A 15,745-nucleotide genomic window follows, 5' to 3' on the forward strand; every position below is an offset into this window, starting at 1 on the left:
ATTAACATCCACATCGAGTACATTATTAACCTCTACACTTGACGGTGTATCTAGCAACGTGAGTAAAACATATTTTTAATAAATCAGTCATATTGATGTTAATTAATCCAAAATTAAGAATAAATGAATCAAGAAGCTTTATTGCCGAACAAATCCAATAACAGCAATAGCAATATGTTAAAACATGAACCGATCGAACCAAGCGTGAAATCTCGTCCACGTGACGCAGAGACAACCTCAAAAATAGGCAACTTTAGGACAAATTTAATATTCTCCATAATTTTTAATATCAGTTATTTCTGTCATAAGAATATTTAACAGAATTAAATTGTAAAGAAGACACACGTTAGATTAAAACGTAGATTAAACGAAAAATCTTTGAAGCGAGAAACCAACACTCACCGCCATGTTGAAGAGAAGAGGCAATTTTCACGACCTCCGCGACCCGCGACAGTCGACAGTCCGCGATTCCGTCCGATTCCCGTTCGGGCTGTTCGATAGGCGCTTAGTGATATTCTTTATTACGATTGGTCTCTGCACTTGGCTCAAACATGGATCTAAAGGCAAGAACCAATCATATTAAAGAATCGCTAAGCATTTGTCTTCGCCAATTAACAGGCAGGCAATTAAAAAGGTTTAAAAAATTTCTAGGTAATAAATTTACTTATTGGATTAAGAATTTACGAGAGCGTGTCCACGTTGACACGTTTAACCACAGCCATTCACAAATCACACAACGAAGGATAAAATAGAAGAAAAAAAATAAATAGAGGAAATTGTCGATTGAATTGTTTTTCTTAATTTTTGTAACAATACATTTTACTCTATGTTACAATTAAAAGTACAATAAATTTCACAATTGGAAAAATTAATTAAAAAATATAGATGAGTTAAACAAAGCGGCATAAAGTTTGAACATAAATATCGTTATATATAAATTACAAAATATATTAATATTTTAAAATTTTGCTTTTTATTAATTAAATAAAAATAAATTGAAATAAAGCAAATAAAGCAAAAGATATAAAAGAAACTTATTCTTATATAAGAATTTATTTGCGAGACGAATTTAACGCTGCAATAACTCGTAAAAAAGACTGCATTGTTAATATTTAAATATATTTATTGTTCATTTTGGAGGTATGACATATCTCTACTTGCCATAGATCTAAAATGATTACATAGCACCTTCGACAAAAAGGTTGTTTGCTGTAGACATGCTCGTCGTAAATGACGTATAAATGTAGCTGATCGATCGAATAAATCATGGCGAATCGTCGCATTCTGATTGACAGAAAGCGTACATGAAATTTAAGTACAGGTGCCAGCATGAAAACATGGATCTGAAATAAAACCTCGGACACCAAACGAGAAAACATTATATGCGTATTAAGGCCTCGATCTTAATATTTATAGTTTAGCAGACATTAGTGTACACAACCATATACTAAATACACGACCCCTTACTCTTTAGTTACGTAACAATTACATTTCTCTTGTCTCTCGAATGCTCTTGTTCGTCGAGGCAATGCGGCTTTCCAAACAATAATTACAAAAATTAATCTACTTATTGCTTTGTGGCGCAATCGTGTTTCTTCTTCTTGGTTACCATGGAAACTGAATATGAAACTCATTTATCTATCTGAAATGTAGATATAGTAAAAGATCCCTCGAACAAATTACGCAGGAAACTTTTTCTTTGCACATTATATTTTATACTTTTTATACTTTATTCTCTGCATAATGCGTATTTTTCATCGATTCCATCAGTTTTCATAGGAAACCCGCGCGAATCTCATTAATCGTAATCAAGAAAATTAATCTACTTGTTGATTTGTGACCCTGTCGTGTTTTTTTCGCTTATTTACTGTGAAAACTGAATATAAAACTGATTTACTTGGATAATCTCTTTAACTGTAAATTCTCTTGAATAAATTAGGCAGAAAACTTTTTACTTTTATATTCTATTTTATACTTTATAATTACCCAATTTTGCGTAATGCGTATTCTTTATCGATTTCATCAGTTCTCATAGGAAACCAGCGCGAATCTACGGAAAGCTCTCCTTATTCATTCCGTTAAATAATTGTACATTCACTCATTTGATTATAATTATACTGATACGCTTGATCTTTATAATAATTCGCCGTAACGAAGATATGATACGTTATGCTCCTTATTCGTGAAGATCAACATTTTACCTAAATGCATTTTTAGCACATTCTAACTGTCCTTTATACGGAATATTTAATTTTCATCATATTGAATATGCAATTCATTTTTCGGAATAAGTTCAAGGAAATTTCTTCAGAATCGTTTCTCGTACATTTTAAATATAATTCCCGTATGTCGCGGGAATAAATAATCATCGGAACAATAAATGCTAATTTTTATCGAGACTTCTCGCTCCATGTTTGATTCTGTATCCCCCTCTCCCCCTCCCCCCGATACAAAGCGTAATTGCACGTAAAACATACATGACATTTCCACGATCGTTTCGTCAGACGTTCTATTTACAGTAACGCGCGCAGCTATTCCGCTGCGATTCCCGATTAGCTCTAGGCCTCTCGAACGATCGGAGGAACGATGCAGGGAGATGTCGGCGGTAATGCAAACGAGGTAGGATAACACGACACAGCGTTATTTTCCAATTTAATTTATTAATTTGTACGTCTATGTACAAGGCTGCGTCGAGCTAAACACTCTTCTCTATGATACATTACATGTCCTCTTACGTAAAACTCAGGCCCACTTGCGGGAAACAAGGTTGCAATAAATTACCAAGTTATGCGAAAGAAGTCGCTAAAAAAAATAAAAGAATGATTGCGAGGCGCTTTACCGTCCCGCTGCATTCAGCTATATACAGTACAATAAAACAACGCTAAATGCGCAATCTTCCGCGTGCAAAGACTGACAATAGCATTGACGATGCTGCTACGACTACTCGTCGTCACCAAGCGTCACGTTCGCTAAGGACAATAAATTAAGAAAATAAGCACCAGAGATTTGACTTTGTGCTAAATTATTATAAAATAATGCATTATAGTACGATGCACCATTCTCAGCATCCTCCCTGCCCTTTGTATCCTAATTGTTTATATTGCATTGGTAATAACAGCTTATTTTCCAGTCGCTACGAATTTCGAATACAATATTAATTTCTTTAACTACCCTGCCATTATAGCTTTCTTAATTTGTTTTTTTTTTTTGTTCTCCATATCGTTGAGATTTCAATCTTTAACTATGTAAGAATATGGACTGCACTAAATAATTTGCGTATCTTATAGCGAGATATTGAGCGAAATGTTCCCACAATCGTTCGGTCTATTAAACCTGCGCAAAATTGGGATATTTTTATTAACTATAGATATTAATAAAATAAAATGAATAAATAAAATAAGATAGACTAAAAGCCGCAGTTTGACTAGTTTTTACTAATATTGTGTATTACACAATATTCTTCTATAAAAACGATATTTAGTTGTATTGTCGATTTCTTTTGATTTGTAAAAAATAAATTACTAAATAAAAAATTTAATTAATGGTTTGCATCGATTTTTATGCATAATTCTAATAATGTAATTAATATAGTTGATATATAACGAATCTTTTGAATTATATCGCCAATTATACACAATGTATCTTGATTTTTAAATTTTTGCGTTATCAAATGTAATATAATGCGTAAATATTACAAAACAAGCAGTCCACGGATACATAGTCGAAGATCATACAATTATCTTTGTTAAAATAATCTTTCATCTTCGTTTGAGCTAGTAACTTATGGATTTCCCTTCATTTATCACAAACTATCAAAAAACCCTTCTGTACCTATCCGGTTTTTAATTCATTATAGATTTTAAAATAAAATTTAAAATGTATAATGATTTTGTGTATTTTTACTGTACACAGTATATTCCGCCCTTCTGTATTCGTCTAAGTTTTATTAATTCATTCTTTAGAATAAAACTTAAAATTTTGTTTGTATAGAATAGCAATCTGATTTGTATATCTTATTAACGTTAACACCACTTTCTCATGATTATTTACAACGATTCACCACGTTAGATTCGAAAATTACTGTATCAAATCAGCGAATACGTCAAAAGTGTATAGACAGTCGATAATACTGACGACGGGAGCATATCGTGTACTCAAGTAATTACATTACACGAACTAAAATTTCCAGATAACAAAACAAATGAGCTCTTTCTCTGCGAACACGTTAAAAAATAATTCGCTGGAATTGAATGATTCGTCCCCTATCGCATTACAGATTCTACAAAATATTCACAATAAACCACCTTTACGACCAAAAAGAAGCGAACTTATTGCTCCCAATGCCGACTGTTTGGATTCTTTAGTTACAGGCGTCGGAGCTGGCGGCTTAACTCGTCCCAAATCGGGTCTCGTCGCTTTAGCACCCGATCGTCGTTGTCGATCTGGCGACTGACCCGCTGCTCTCGAGCTAAATGCATTGGAACCGGACACGCTTAGTTTGGGCTCCTTGTCATCCCGTTTGCCCAGCAATGACGACGGTTTGCTCGACGGAAATTCGTCACAAGTGGAGGATGTTGAAGACGAGGGAGATATTAACTTCTCTTGACTGATACTGGAGGACATCGAAGTTTTGAGGAAAGTCAATTGTGCCATTGGACTTCCAGTCGAACGACGCGTGTATAGAGCACCCTGCAGAGCTAACGGCGAGATCGACGAGCTAACCGTAGTGGCTATGATTGTATCAATACCAATCCTTTCCAATTTCTCCACCAGACGTATCCCCGTGAGAGATTTCTTCTCCGTGCGCGAGATCGTCGATTTCGGTCTCTTTTTCTTAGCTTGCACCGGCGCTGGAGGCTCGTAACTGAAAGTACGTCTCAATAATTCCGCCCCGGTGCTAAGCAGTCCCAATGTCAACGAGGCACCGCTCTCTGGTGGTGGGGACGATGACCTAGGTGACGAACTCGCATCAGGACTATTGCACGGTGTAGCAGTCGGAGAGAAATTCCGTTCGTCAGTAGGTGTGCCTATGCACGAGGGCGTGACGGCTTTGATTCCTCTTTCGTTCAGCATCTTGGCCAATCCAAGCGTGGTGGAGAATGTTGAAGTTGAATTGCGACGGCTGTGTGTGCGAGGGGTGCTCATACCGGAATTCATACCAGAGTTCATACCACTGTTGGGCGCTGAGGCGACACGACTGCTAACGATGCTCGGTGTCACGCTGCTGATGGTATGATCATCCGGATGCATCACGGTGCTGTTAGTAAAGGTGTAAATGGAGCCGGTGTCTTGGAATGGTTTACCGGGATTAGTGTATTCCTCATCTTCCTCCAAATCGCTCAACGCGAATGTTATAAGACCGAGATCCTCGAGAGCGCGGCCACCTCTAGTCTTCACGCCTGGTCTGTCCTCCAGTAATCCACCTAATGTTGGCGTCGCCAGTCGCGACCAATGATGCAACGTCTGGGAGCCTTCCATTGGTTTGACTATCTGCAGTTTCTGTGGGATACGCCAAGCGTTGCCACTGTTGCCGCTGAAGCCGCTCAGATTGCCGCTACTGCCGGTCGACATGATGCTGTCCGGAGTGCGACAGTCGAAAGGTAAGAAGGTTGGCGGGGAATGTAATATGCCACCGTCGTAATCGTAACTGTAGCCGGAACCTGTGCTGAGACACGCCCGCCTCGCTAATACTTCCGCGGGTGTTAGACGACGTATAGCGGCTTCTAAATCAGCAGCACCAGGAGCACCAGGTACACCCATTCGTTGTGGTCCCCTGAAATATAGTAGAGTTTCACTTTCAGATCATATTGGAAAATCGATTTGTATTTTTTTCACGAAGAGAAAAATGGATACATACGGATAATCTTCCGTCTCGATGAGCAAGGATCCGTCATTACTATGACCGGTAGAATCCAAACTGGGAAATGTAGATGCTTGCTGTCGCACTTGCCCACAACTCATCCGCGGGCCAACAGAACTGCTGGACAATGTCGACGTCGTCATGGAACCTATTCTAGGAAACTGATTGGGATCCATTCCCGCACACGTTGCGCGAGATGCGCTACGAACGGTCTCAAACACTTTCTTGTAGGTTGGTCTACAAAATAAACGCAATACAAATTATTTTATTAACTGCTACGTAATTATTGAAACTATAATTCTTATGGTTTGAATATGCAAGAATATTTGATGACACGATTTTAGATCTAATATAATAATATAAGTTATATTCAAATTTAATAATAATAGAACATTAGACGCAGCTTCGTAACGTACATCCTGTCACCTGCACCGATCCCCGAATCAATACTTAATTCCGAGTAAAGGGACGATTCCAGTTCCGAAGCGATAGAATCCGGTTGAGGTGCTGCGCCCATCGATGGGAATAACGACCCGCCACGTACAGTTGGCATTCCACGTTTTCTCTGTTTTCGCAACTGCTCTTGCGTTTCGGCTAGTAAGTTCACCACCTGAAGTATATAACATGCAGTGTCTCGATAGAGATGTATTTTTACAGAAAAAACTTTATACAAACGAGATAATAATTCAGATCTTAATGTATTAACCATCGAGTTATTTCTCTATATATATTACATGATTCTCACGAGACTTGAACGAAATAATTAATTACTCTATCGTTTCTCATGTTTGCAAAAAAATGTACCTCCGCATATCGTTCTTTGAATTCAGCTAGTTCAGCGGCAAGTGTATTTTGATTATCCCTAGTGATGACTAGAGTCGCTCCCACTTCGTCGTGCTCCGCCATCAGTTGAGCGAGTCTAAGCTCTGTCTCAGCTAATTTCGCAGTAAGACTAATTATTTGCTCATGCTGCAATCGATTCTCATCCTTTTGCCGACCGAGCTCCTCCGCTATCCCATCCACCTCCATGTTGGCGTTTGCTATTATTTGCCAGAAGTTATTTAACAATGCTACAGCCGTCTGATGTTCATATGATCTCATTATCGATTAAAAAGTTATCTAATTTTTCCAATACAAATTGATAAAAAAAAAAGCATTATTTAATATGAAATATAAAATATATATTACAAGTAGATACATTTTCATACAAGAACAAACAGATATAGATACGATAGTATACCTAATTGCGTTGCGATGTCTTGTACAAGACGTGCCTCCTGTTCTTCGGAATTGTCGGCATCGTGCACTAGTTTCGCAAACTCGTTGCGAAGCTGCTTATTCTCGTCTTCCAAACAGCTAACCTTTCTCTGCAACGTGTCCAAATTAATGCCGCGCAGGCCGGTGGGAGTTCCGGCCTCCGAGCTAGACTCGTCCACATCGTTCGTCAGTATCTGTATCAGCTCGGTCTTCTTCAATACCTCATGGTTCAACTGTGTGATCTTCTCGTTCGCTTCCTTAAGCTCAGCTTCTAAAGCGTTTACCGTAGTCTCAAGCTTCTGATTGTGTGCCAACAGTTCCTTGCCGATGCGTGCTGTCAGCTCCAAGTCTTTTTCTTTCTGTTAAAGAAAACCGTAGCCGTTTAATTTTCGTAGTTGTTATAGCTTTGAAGACCTCTCGTCTACAATTATTGCTAATCCATTGTCAAATTATAATTATCTTTAATAGTATTTCTTGCATAAAATAATGTATTTTTATCAATATTTCTAAAAAAATACTGAAGAGAATTTCTAATAGCTCTCTTTAAATTGCTAAAACTTGAAGGTAATTCAGGAGTATGAGTAAGAATATATACAAAAATAAATTTTAAATTTAATAACTTGAGAGAAGTTCTACAATATTCTACGCGAGTGCTAATTATATAATTGTTTACAAGTCATTTAAACGGTCATCACTTATCAATTCGTTACGGCTTATCGATTTTATTTCGGACGTCTCGTTAATATTTTCAGATACGGACATTTACGACTCGTAAAATTTTAACGACGCGTTATGCACAGCGAGGGCTTAGTTTCTACTAGCTCTTGCTTCCCGGTCAGGCTTACCTCCTCCAGAAGCCTTGTGACTGCCTCTATGTCATTATAGGTCTTGGTCATTTGGCTCACCCGGTTGCTACATAAGACTGTAACAGAGTGATGAGTTCGTTATTAAACTGCTGGAATAAAAAGAAATATAGTTAAAAAAAAGAAATACGAATACAGCACTATATATATGTGTGCAGAGAGGCCGGACCATTACATTTAAGCCCTGAAAATAATACAAGCAACGCTTTGATAGACTTCTTTTTAATAGCTTTTATCTTCTTATATGGACACAGAATATATGTTGTCGTTAGTACATTATCAATATAGTTGAATTTTTACACATATATTGCAGTCTTTTGATTCATGATTTGTATGATTAATTCTTTAATCTTTGTTTCAATCACATACATCTAAATCATTTTTATAACACTATATATTTTTGTAGTTTCATTCAACTTTTAATATTAGTTTCATACTCTCAAATGTGAGCCACATAAAATCGATCGCATCGCACGTACGATGTAATTCTCTACAACTTATAGAGCACAAACAATCGATGTATGGGATGCAGTATCACGTTTCATTCGTTAAACAATATTTCGCGCACAATCCGTTTGCGCATCGATAACATTGATCCGCACGATGGTGATTGATGAGACCGATAAAATTTCAGCGAGTTCAGCTTTCGACATAATAGACACGCAGAATTTCTCATTCGCGATGCTATAACTGTGAGTGGAGTAAATGTCAATCTTTCTTTACTCGCAATGTCGAAAATTAAATTCGTCGAAATTATACCGGTTCGAATTCCTTTACTTCGAAAATTTAAAATGGAATATTTTACCACAAATGGGTAACCTTTCGGAAGCGAACTGAATAACAGAATGATTAGATCTTCACGCATGTATTACCGTCCCGCATACAATTTTATTTTTGTATATAATCGATCTTCTATTATTTATAATCCCCCGCGCAACGATCTAAAAATGTGAGTAATTCTATGTCGGGCAAACGAAACGCAAATCCCAATCGAGTATTCACGTATCTTTCGACGAACTCATCGTTTAACTTCACTTAATTGGCAAGAAAAAGGATATATATAGTTATTTTGATCCACGTAGAATATTTTGAGATTGCGGTGTCAACAAGATTTATAAATAAAAACTTCAAGTTTCGGCGCAAATATTTTGGACTAAGAGCCACGTTAGTTCGCGCGCACGCTCCAAGCTTTATCTTTGTTTTCTTATTTGTCCGAGCACATGCGCCAGTTTCTATTGCCATGGTTATCTTAATTATATTTTATTTTGGTTAATACTTCTTATAAAATCATCAATAAGTTTCCTTCAACATCAATATAATTTTGCAAAATATAATTTACTTAATTATGTTCAATGTTTCGACAATTTTTTGTTTGATCGACGTGGACTTGTAACGTGATCGGCTAATATTAAGGAATTTATCTGCGATAACGTGATGTATTTCTGATTACCTGAGGTCATCAAGTTAAAAGATTCTGGCGCGTATTTCATGCATTCGAAACAACCACGATCTCGCAATGTGAGTATAAGTACGCTAAAAGTACGCGCGAGCATTGCTTCGAAAGAGCAACGTGCATGGGGGCTTTAAAACTTCAAGACTTGGCCGGGTCCACTTCATGGAAATCGTTAGTCTTCATAAACAGTTTCGTTGCGTTCTTGATCTTCATCACGAATTCCCGAAGAGATTCTAACTGTAAGTACACGCTTTTAATGCACTCGACATTTTCACGACGTTACACCTGCAACTTCTCCAGATCAACTGGGCTAAAAATCTCTCCGTAAAATTTACCCTGCTCGTCGAGAGTTTTCACGAGAAAGAAATGAAAAAACGAAGTCAAGCTATAAGTAAGCAACAGATGCAGCGATATTCAGCAGCTGATCGCTCGTTCCGCGCACGGGACGGGCTAGCATCGTGGAAAATCGCGGGAGTTATCGCGTGTCTCACGATCGGCGGGTGATGCGACTCTAATGAGAGCGGCGAGAAAACGTGGCACGCGAACGAGGGAAACACGAAAGCGTGGAGAGACGGAATGAGATGCTCGCGTTGCACGAAAGAGAGCCTCTTGCATCCCTTCTATCGATCGGCTTTGGCCGCATCCCGCGCCAGGTGGACCGGCCGGCCGTCGGAAAGCGCAGACGCCGCGTCCACGTCCAAGGTCGCCTTCCAAAAAGCTCTACAGCATCCGGAACGGGAAAACGGATGAGGAACAGATTAAACTGTGATATATATTATCAATTTGTGCGTCGTAAACGGATTCGAAATGGGGAAGAGTGTGCGAAGAGTAAAGGCACTTGAAAGTACTCGGGAATCGAAAGGGAATCACTTCATCAACCTTCGGTTCATCCGACAAGAAATGGATGCTTCGCTCATATATTCTAATACGATATGATTTCGCGTTTGTTGTAGACAAGCTCCACATTTTTGAAAGCTTAAAAATCTCTGCGAGATTAAATCTAAATGTATAAAATAAAATGTCCGTATGTTTCCTACGCTCCAGAAAAATGGACAGTTCGTTCAAAAATTAACAAAATGGGTAATCCAATATTTTCAGTCGGAATTATGAAAAGCCGATCAATATTAAAATAATGTCCAATCGATAGCCGGATATCATTGATAATTGATCCATTTTGTAAATTTTTGAACAAACTGTCCATTTCTCTGACAAGTGTATTAACTCCTGAAACCTTTGACCGATTTGGACCAAATTTTGCATAATTACTCTCTAGATCCATGCGGAAAATACCGCAGGCTACCGTGAAACTTAGACACCCCATCCCTTTCCCCTGATTTCATCCCCTTGACACTTCGTGACGATAATCCTATAGGCAACGTCGAGTAGTTTAAAGTTTATATAAAGCTAAATAGCTACTAATTCTGAACTGTTCGTTTTTTTAATCTCCATATAATGAGAGCTAGTTAAAGAAATAGCTCATTAAACTCTTAAAACAGGTTTTGGAAGCTCAGGCAGGTGCACCGGACTAAACGACTGGGAAAAGAAACATCGAAACTTATATGCATTCATTTTTCTAGAACTATTTAATTGGGCATTAAATCTGTTATTATTTTGTAGGTTCCGATATATCGTAAATTATATCGATTAACTTCATTTTGTAGCGATAAAGGCAAGATATACACAGTACTGTCTATATTTTTCATACTTTTACCTTTTATTTAAAGAAACCTATGTCGCAGCTTAAAATACTAAATGTTTGTAAAAATGAAATAAGACGACATAGCGGAATAGATTTGAGATCATATACCTCGACAAGAGGCAGATGCTTCACGGGTGTCTTCGTCACGTAATTGGTTCATGAGCGATCATTTTTTTTCTATTGAAAAGGGACGCCTGTCTATATACCGTAATAATACTGAAGAAGCGAGACTAAACGTAATGGGCCACTTTCAATTCCAACGAGAGGCGCTTCGATGCCCACCACTGCATCCCGAACGGACTCATCGTCGTCGTCGTCCTCACGACGACGACGCGGTGTCTACTGTCTTCATGAGCGAATTACGTTAACAGACACCTTCACGGCCAATTGACCGCGATGATCGATGAGCGGCGAATTTGCAGAAAGTGCTATACGGATTCTTCGACACGCGAGGCGAAAGATTTCCCTGCCGATCGAAGCACGATGCTGAAAGGAACTAAATCGACACCGGGGGTATCGATGTTGTAGTTCTCCGTTTGGGTGAGAACATATAAAATGAAAACCCTTCTGTTTGAAATTTTTTAAGTGCACCAAAAACTTGAGAGCTTTAACGTTAACCCTCAGTTACCTCACCTGGGTCTGAGAGACCCTGCACATTGTTAAAACGTGCAGGGTCTTTAAAACGTTCATAAAACCCTTGTATCTTTTTTTAGTCAGTACTGCGTCAACTTGGAAAAAAAAACAAAAAAAACAATCTTTTTCGCTTTTTCAGAAAAACACGTCTTCCTTTTTTTTTAAATAACATTTACATTTTTTAACTTGAAATAATCTAACTTGCACAGTCTTGTAGATATTTAAAAGACGCATCGATTAAAAAAAAAGACTTCAAATTGATGCATTTGTCTTAAAGATACAAGCTAGAGAAAACGACAAGGGTCTCTCAGACTCTGGTGAGGTAATATCGGGGTGTAAAAACGTAAGGTAACTGAGAGTTAACTTGGTAATCTCGCACGAGATATTCGAAGGAAAATGTTTTATCACAGAATATTTTTTCAAGTAAAATCTTAATTTTTTAAAATTCTTTTTGCATATAGACTGTACGATTTGAAACACACACTTTAATTTTTTACTTGAGCTTTGACTTTTCTTCTTAGGTGTTTCCTTCGCATGTACTCCTTTGATGGCGAACCAGTTCCGTAAGGAGGTGAGATCGAGAAAATTTATGAAATCGCGTTTGCGACCTCGTAATATTTTTATCGTAAGATAAATTACAGTTCGCAGCGCGTTTTCGACATCTTTTTATAATTCGCTTTATGTGAAACAGTGCGATTAAAAACCACGAACCGTGCAGTTAAAATATCGCTCTAACTATCGGAAGGCTACGGCTATTGGATCCTTCGCGAGAGATACGGTTGAACGCAACCATTATTTCGTTGAATTTAAATCGAAAATACAGAGCGTGTCCCAAAACTAGACTGTGATGTAGAATAAACCCTTTTATACGCTTCATTTTCTAAAAAAATAAGTTATACAGACACTTTTTGTATAATTCAATATATTTTAACTAACGTATTTTATAATAATTATAAATATATTTTCTCCGTTGCATAATTTTACCGTGTTTCGCTGTACGATACTGTGTATTTATCGTACATTAAATTATTCTTTAATCGACACATCCCTTTATAAGTGTATATAATCTACACTTCTTGGATAATTTACTATATTTACGTTACGTACTGACGGAGCAGGAGATTAATTAATCAAACAACATGTATTGACCACTCCCCAAAGGTAATATTATTTGAAAATAAGACGCATTTGATCTTGATTAAGATACGCTTATTTTAATCGTGCAAAAAATTCTTGCAGATAATAACAAGCATTTTATGTACTTATCAAAGATATGCCGAATATTGGATTACAACCTGAATTTATATCGTATGATACCAGTTATTCCGCACAGAACGAGATTTAAAACCGGTCTTGACTTTTTTTTTATATTCATAAAAGGGCGACGCAAACTCGTCGACCTGGGACGATTGGAATGCAGATAAACCTTCCCTGCCGGAAAATCATGAAGAGACACGCAAATAGCGTCCTGTGTGCGTTAATTCATTCGCGTCATATAAAAGGAAAATTGATTCTTTCTGGAAATTTGCATTTATTACCCAATACTTTTGCAGAAAAAAATACGGTATTAAACTGATAAAAAGATATATATATATATATGTATATATAATTTACTAATTTTGCAAAACACTGATAATATTCTTTTTAAATACTGTTATCGATATTTTTGTGACAACACTGTAATTAAAAAAAAATGTACAAAGTCGTATCTTCAAACAAGTCGATAGCACGTGCATAGCGGCAAAAATCAAGATATTTCCACAAAACGGATTTGCAAAAACTTATATAAAAAAAGCATAAAAAACAAAGTGTGCAATAATAAAAAATGGGCTCATCACGTAGCTTCGTTATCTTATCTATCTTATCTAATTTTATCGAGACAAGTCATTATTTATTGTCGGTGTACAATATTCTAACGTGCGTGCACTGTACCATCTATCGCTCGAATTTAAGCCGTGTATGTGTAGTTTCGATCAAGCTGTCCTCGTTGGACGAAAATATTTTCAAAAGCGAATGATCAGGCGAGTGAAGTCCAAAGCGGAGAATGATGAGACGGACGTTTAAAACGTAAAAAAAAAAAAAAAAGTAGTGAAACACACGCCGAAGAGACAGACGACAAGGATGCCACTTAGAAAAATCCACACTGCGCCAGAAAAATATTGATTCGTTAAATATTATGAATTAATATCGTGGATGGAAAACGTAGATTTGTGTGCTCTGAGCGACTTGGATTTACGAAAGTACATCATGTCGCGTCAATCAGAGTGACCAGAATACAAAGTATATCGTCCACGGTGACGAGAGAAAGTCTACGGTTACATAATTTTGCTAATCGGCTAACAAACATAAAGAAAATCGATCGGTCTCTACCAACTTTAAGACATATGACACGAGTTTAATATGCCTGCGCTTCTGCAAAAATATTTGCATTTAATTACATTTGCACGGCCCTCCCCTTGAATTTAATCACGTAAAAGCTGCAGAAACCGATGGGAATCAAGAAATCGACGGATAAATGTAAACATAGAAGGCAATTCTATAAAACAACCCCGATTAATTCCCATTACACAAGTTAATTAGCCGAGTTTTTGTTCAACATCGTAGTGCCATTTTTATACATAATATCGATGTAGCGAAGGACAATTTAATTGCGCAATCCTGACGCAGTGCGCGACACGCACGCACACACGCACACACACACACACACACATACAAACGCAAACAACACAACGATCAGGCCAACAAAACGGGGTTACTGACAGGAGGCGCACGTGCAGGATGCCCCTGTCGGCGAGCCGAGGAGGAACAACGGCAAGCCCTCGACGGCGCAGCCCTTGCATCCCCAGCAGGGTGCGCTGACTTTCGTTGTCGGCACCGAGGAACCTGAGACGAGATAATTCGCCGCTTCGAAGAGAGACAGGCACTCGTCATCGTCGTCGGTATCGACGTCGCGGTGCTCGCCGGATGTCGCCGGCGGCAGCCTGATGTCGTCGTCGTACTCGTAGGGATCATCCTCCTCCTGTGGATCGTCGTGGTCGTCGCCGGTCTCCTCCGGCTCCACGACGTCCGGTGTCGGCGTCCTCTCTTCGCGAACCGCGGTTTTCTCCTCCAGGGTATTCGCGGGGTCCGTGGACCGGTTCCGACACCAAGAGCTGTCGTAAATAGTCTTTCATGCTGACGCGCTTTCGCGATTGTATGGTGATTCGCGTGGGGAATAAGAGAAAAAGAGAGAGAGAGAATGATCGAATGCGCGATAAGGAACCGATTGTTATATCTAATGCATGTATATGTCCAAACTGCGAGTAATTTGTGTAGTAGTATATGTATATGTATAAATTAGTTGATCTCATGATGAAATGGTTATATTGTATAACAAAACAGAATTCGAAAAAAAAAAAACGTAATTATTATAAAAATGAAAGTAAAGAGAGTTTTATATTCTGTTTGCATTAGGGTTAATAACCAAATCAAATTTCGCAACAATGAAACATTTCCGCGTGACGAAGTTCGAATTAACGTCTCTATCTGTCCGTACTCCGATTGTTAATCATGATCGATAAGCGGTCTTTTGTTATCATTTCCCGTGTAGGGGGGTATACGCTTTCCCTTTCATATCGTTCTCGCATAACGATTTTGATCTCTTTGACTTTGTCATTTCGCTAATGGATAGTGCAATGACCGCATTAGTTTCTTTAGGTTCATCATTTTTTTCAAAGCTGCTTTATCAGTATGTCCCAAAAAATTGGTTCATTATGGTTCCAGTTCGTGAGGTTTTACACAGTTCTCAATGCTCTGTTTCCATTGGCATACAAAAAGAGTTTCAACAAGGAAATTATTATACAAGTAAACCGAGTAATTAAATATGCCAAGTTAAAATAATAAATCAAATTGTATATAAGTTATATAACAGCTCAATAATGATAGCATTAATTTTCATGTTATTTATCTTATATACCGCCCTTTATTTAAAGCAGTCGTTT

At 37.9% G+C, this 15,745-nt stretch overlaps 1 protein-coding gene across 7 annotated transcripts in view; it reads right to left on the reverse strand.

Moving 5' to 3' along the window:
• Positions 1–2,640: 2,640 nt before the first annotated feature.
• Milt (trafficking kinesin-binding protein milt) overlaps positions 2,641–15,745 on the reverse strand; it is a 44,586-nt gene continuing 31,481 nt past the window's right edge. For 5 of the 7 annotated variants that reach the window (XM_077411493.1, XM_077411497.1, XM_077411498.1 and 2 more), the window contains 6 exons: positions 7,963–8,039; positions 7,101–7,476; positions 6,665–6,900; positions 6,277–6,470; positions 5,858–6,097; positions 2,641–5,773 (listed from right to left, as the gene is read on the reverse strand). In XM_077411493.1, the coding sequence (XP_077267619.1) occupies positions 4,291–5,773; positions 5,858–6,097; positions 6,277–6,470; positions 6,665–6,900; positions 7,101–7,476; positions 7,963–8,039 (2,606 nt within the window). In that variant the 3' untranslated portion in view covers positions 2,641–4,290. Of the gene's footprint in view, positions 5,774–5,857; positions 6,098–6,276; positions 6,471–6,664; positions 6,901–7,100; positions 7,477–7,962; positions 8,040–9,430; positions 10,384–14,525; positions 14,786–15,745 lie in introns of those variants that run through there. The other 2 variants (XM_077411500.1, XM_077411499.1) reach the window with 2 other exon arrangements.

Source organism: Temnothorax americanus, unplaced genomic scaffold, assembly GCF_048541705.1.
Source record: "Temnothorax americanus isolate GAGA-0224 unplaced genomic scaffold, ASM4854170v1 Scaffold3, whole genome shotgun sequence".
Taxonomy (NCBI): Eukaryota; Metazoa; Arthropoda; class Insecta; order Hymenoptera; family Formicidae; genus Temnothorax; species Temnothorax americanus.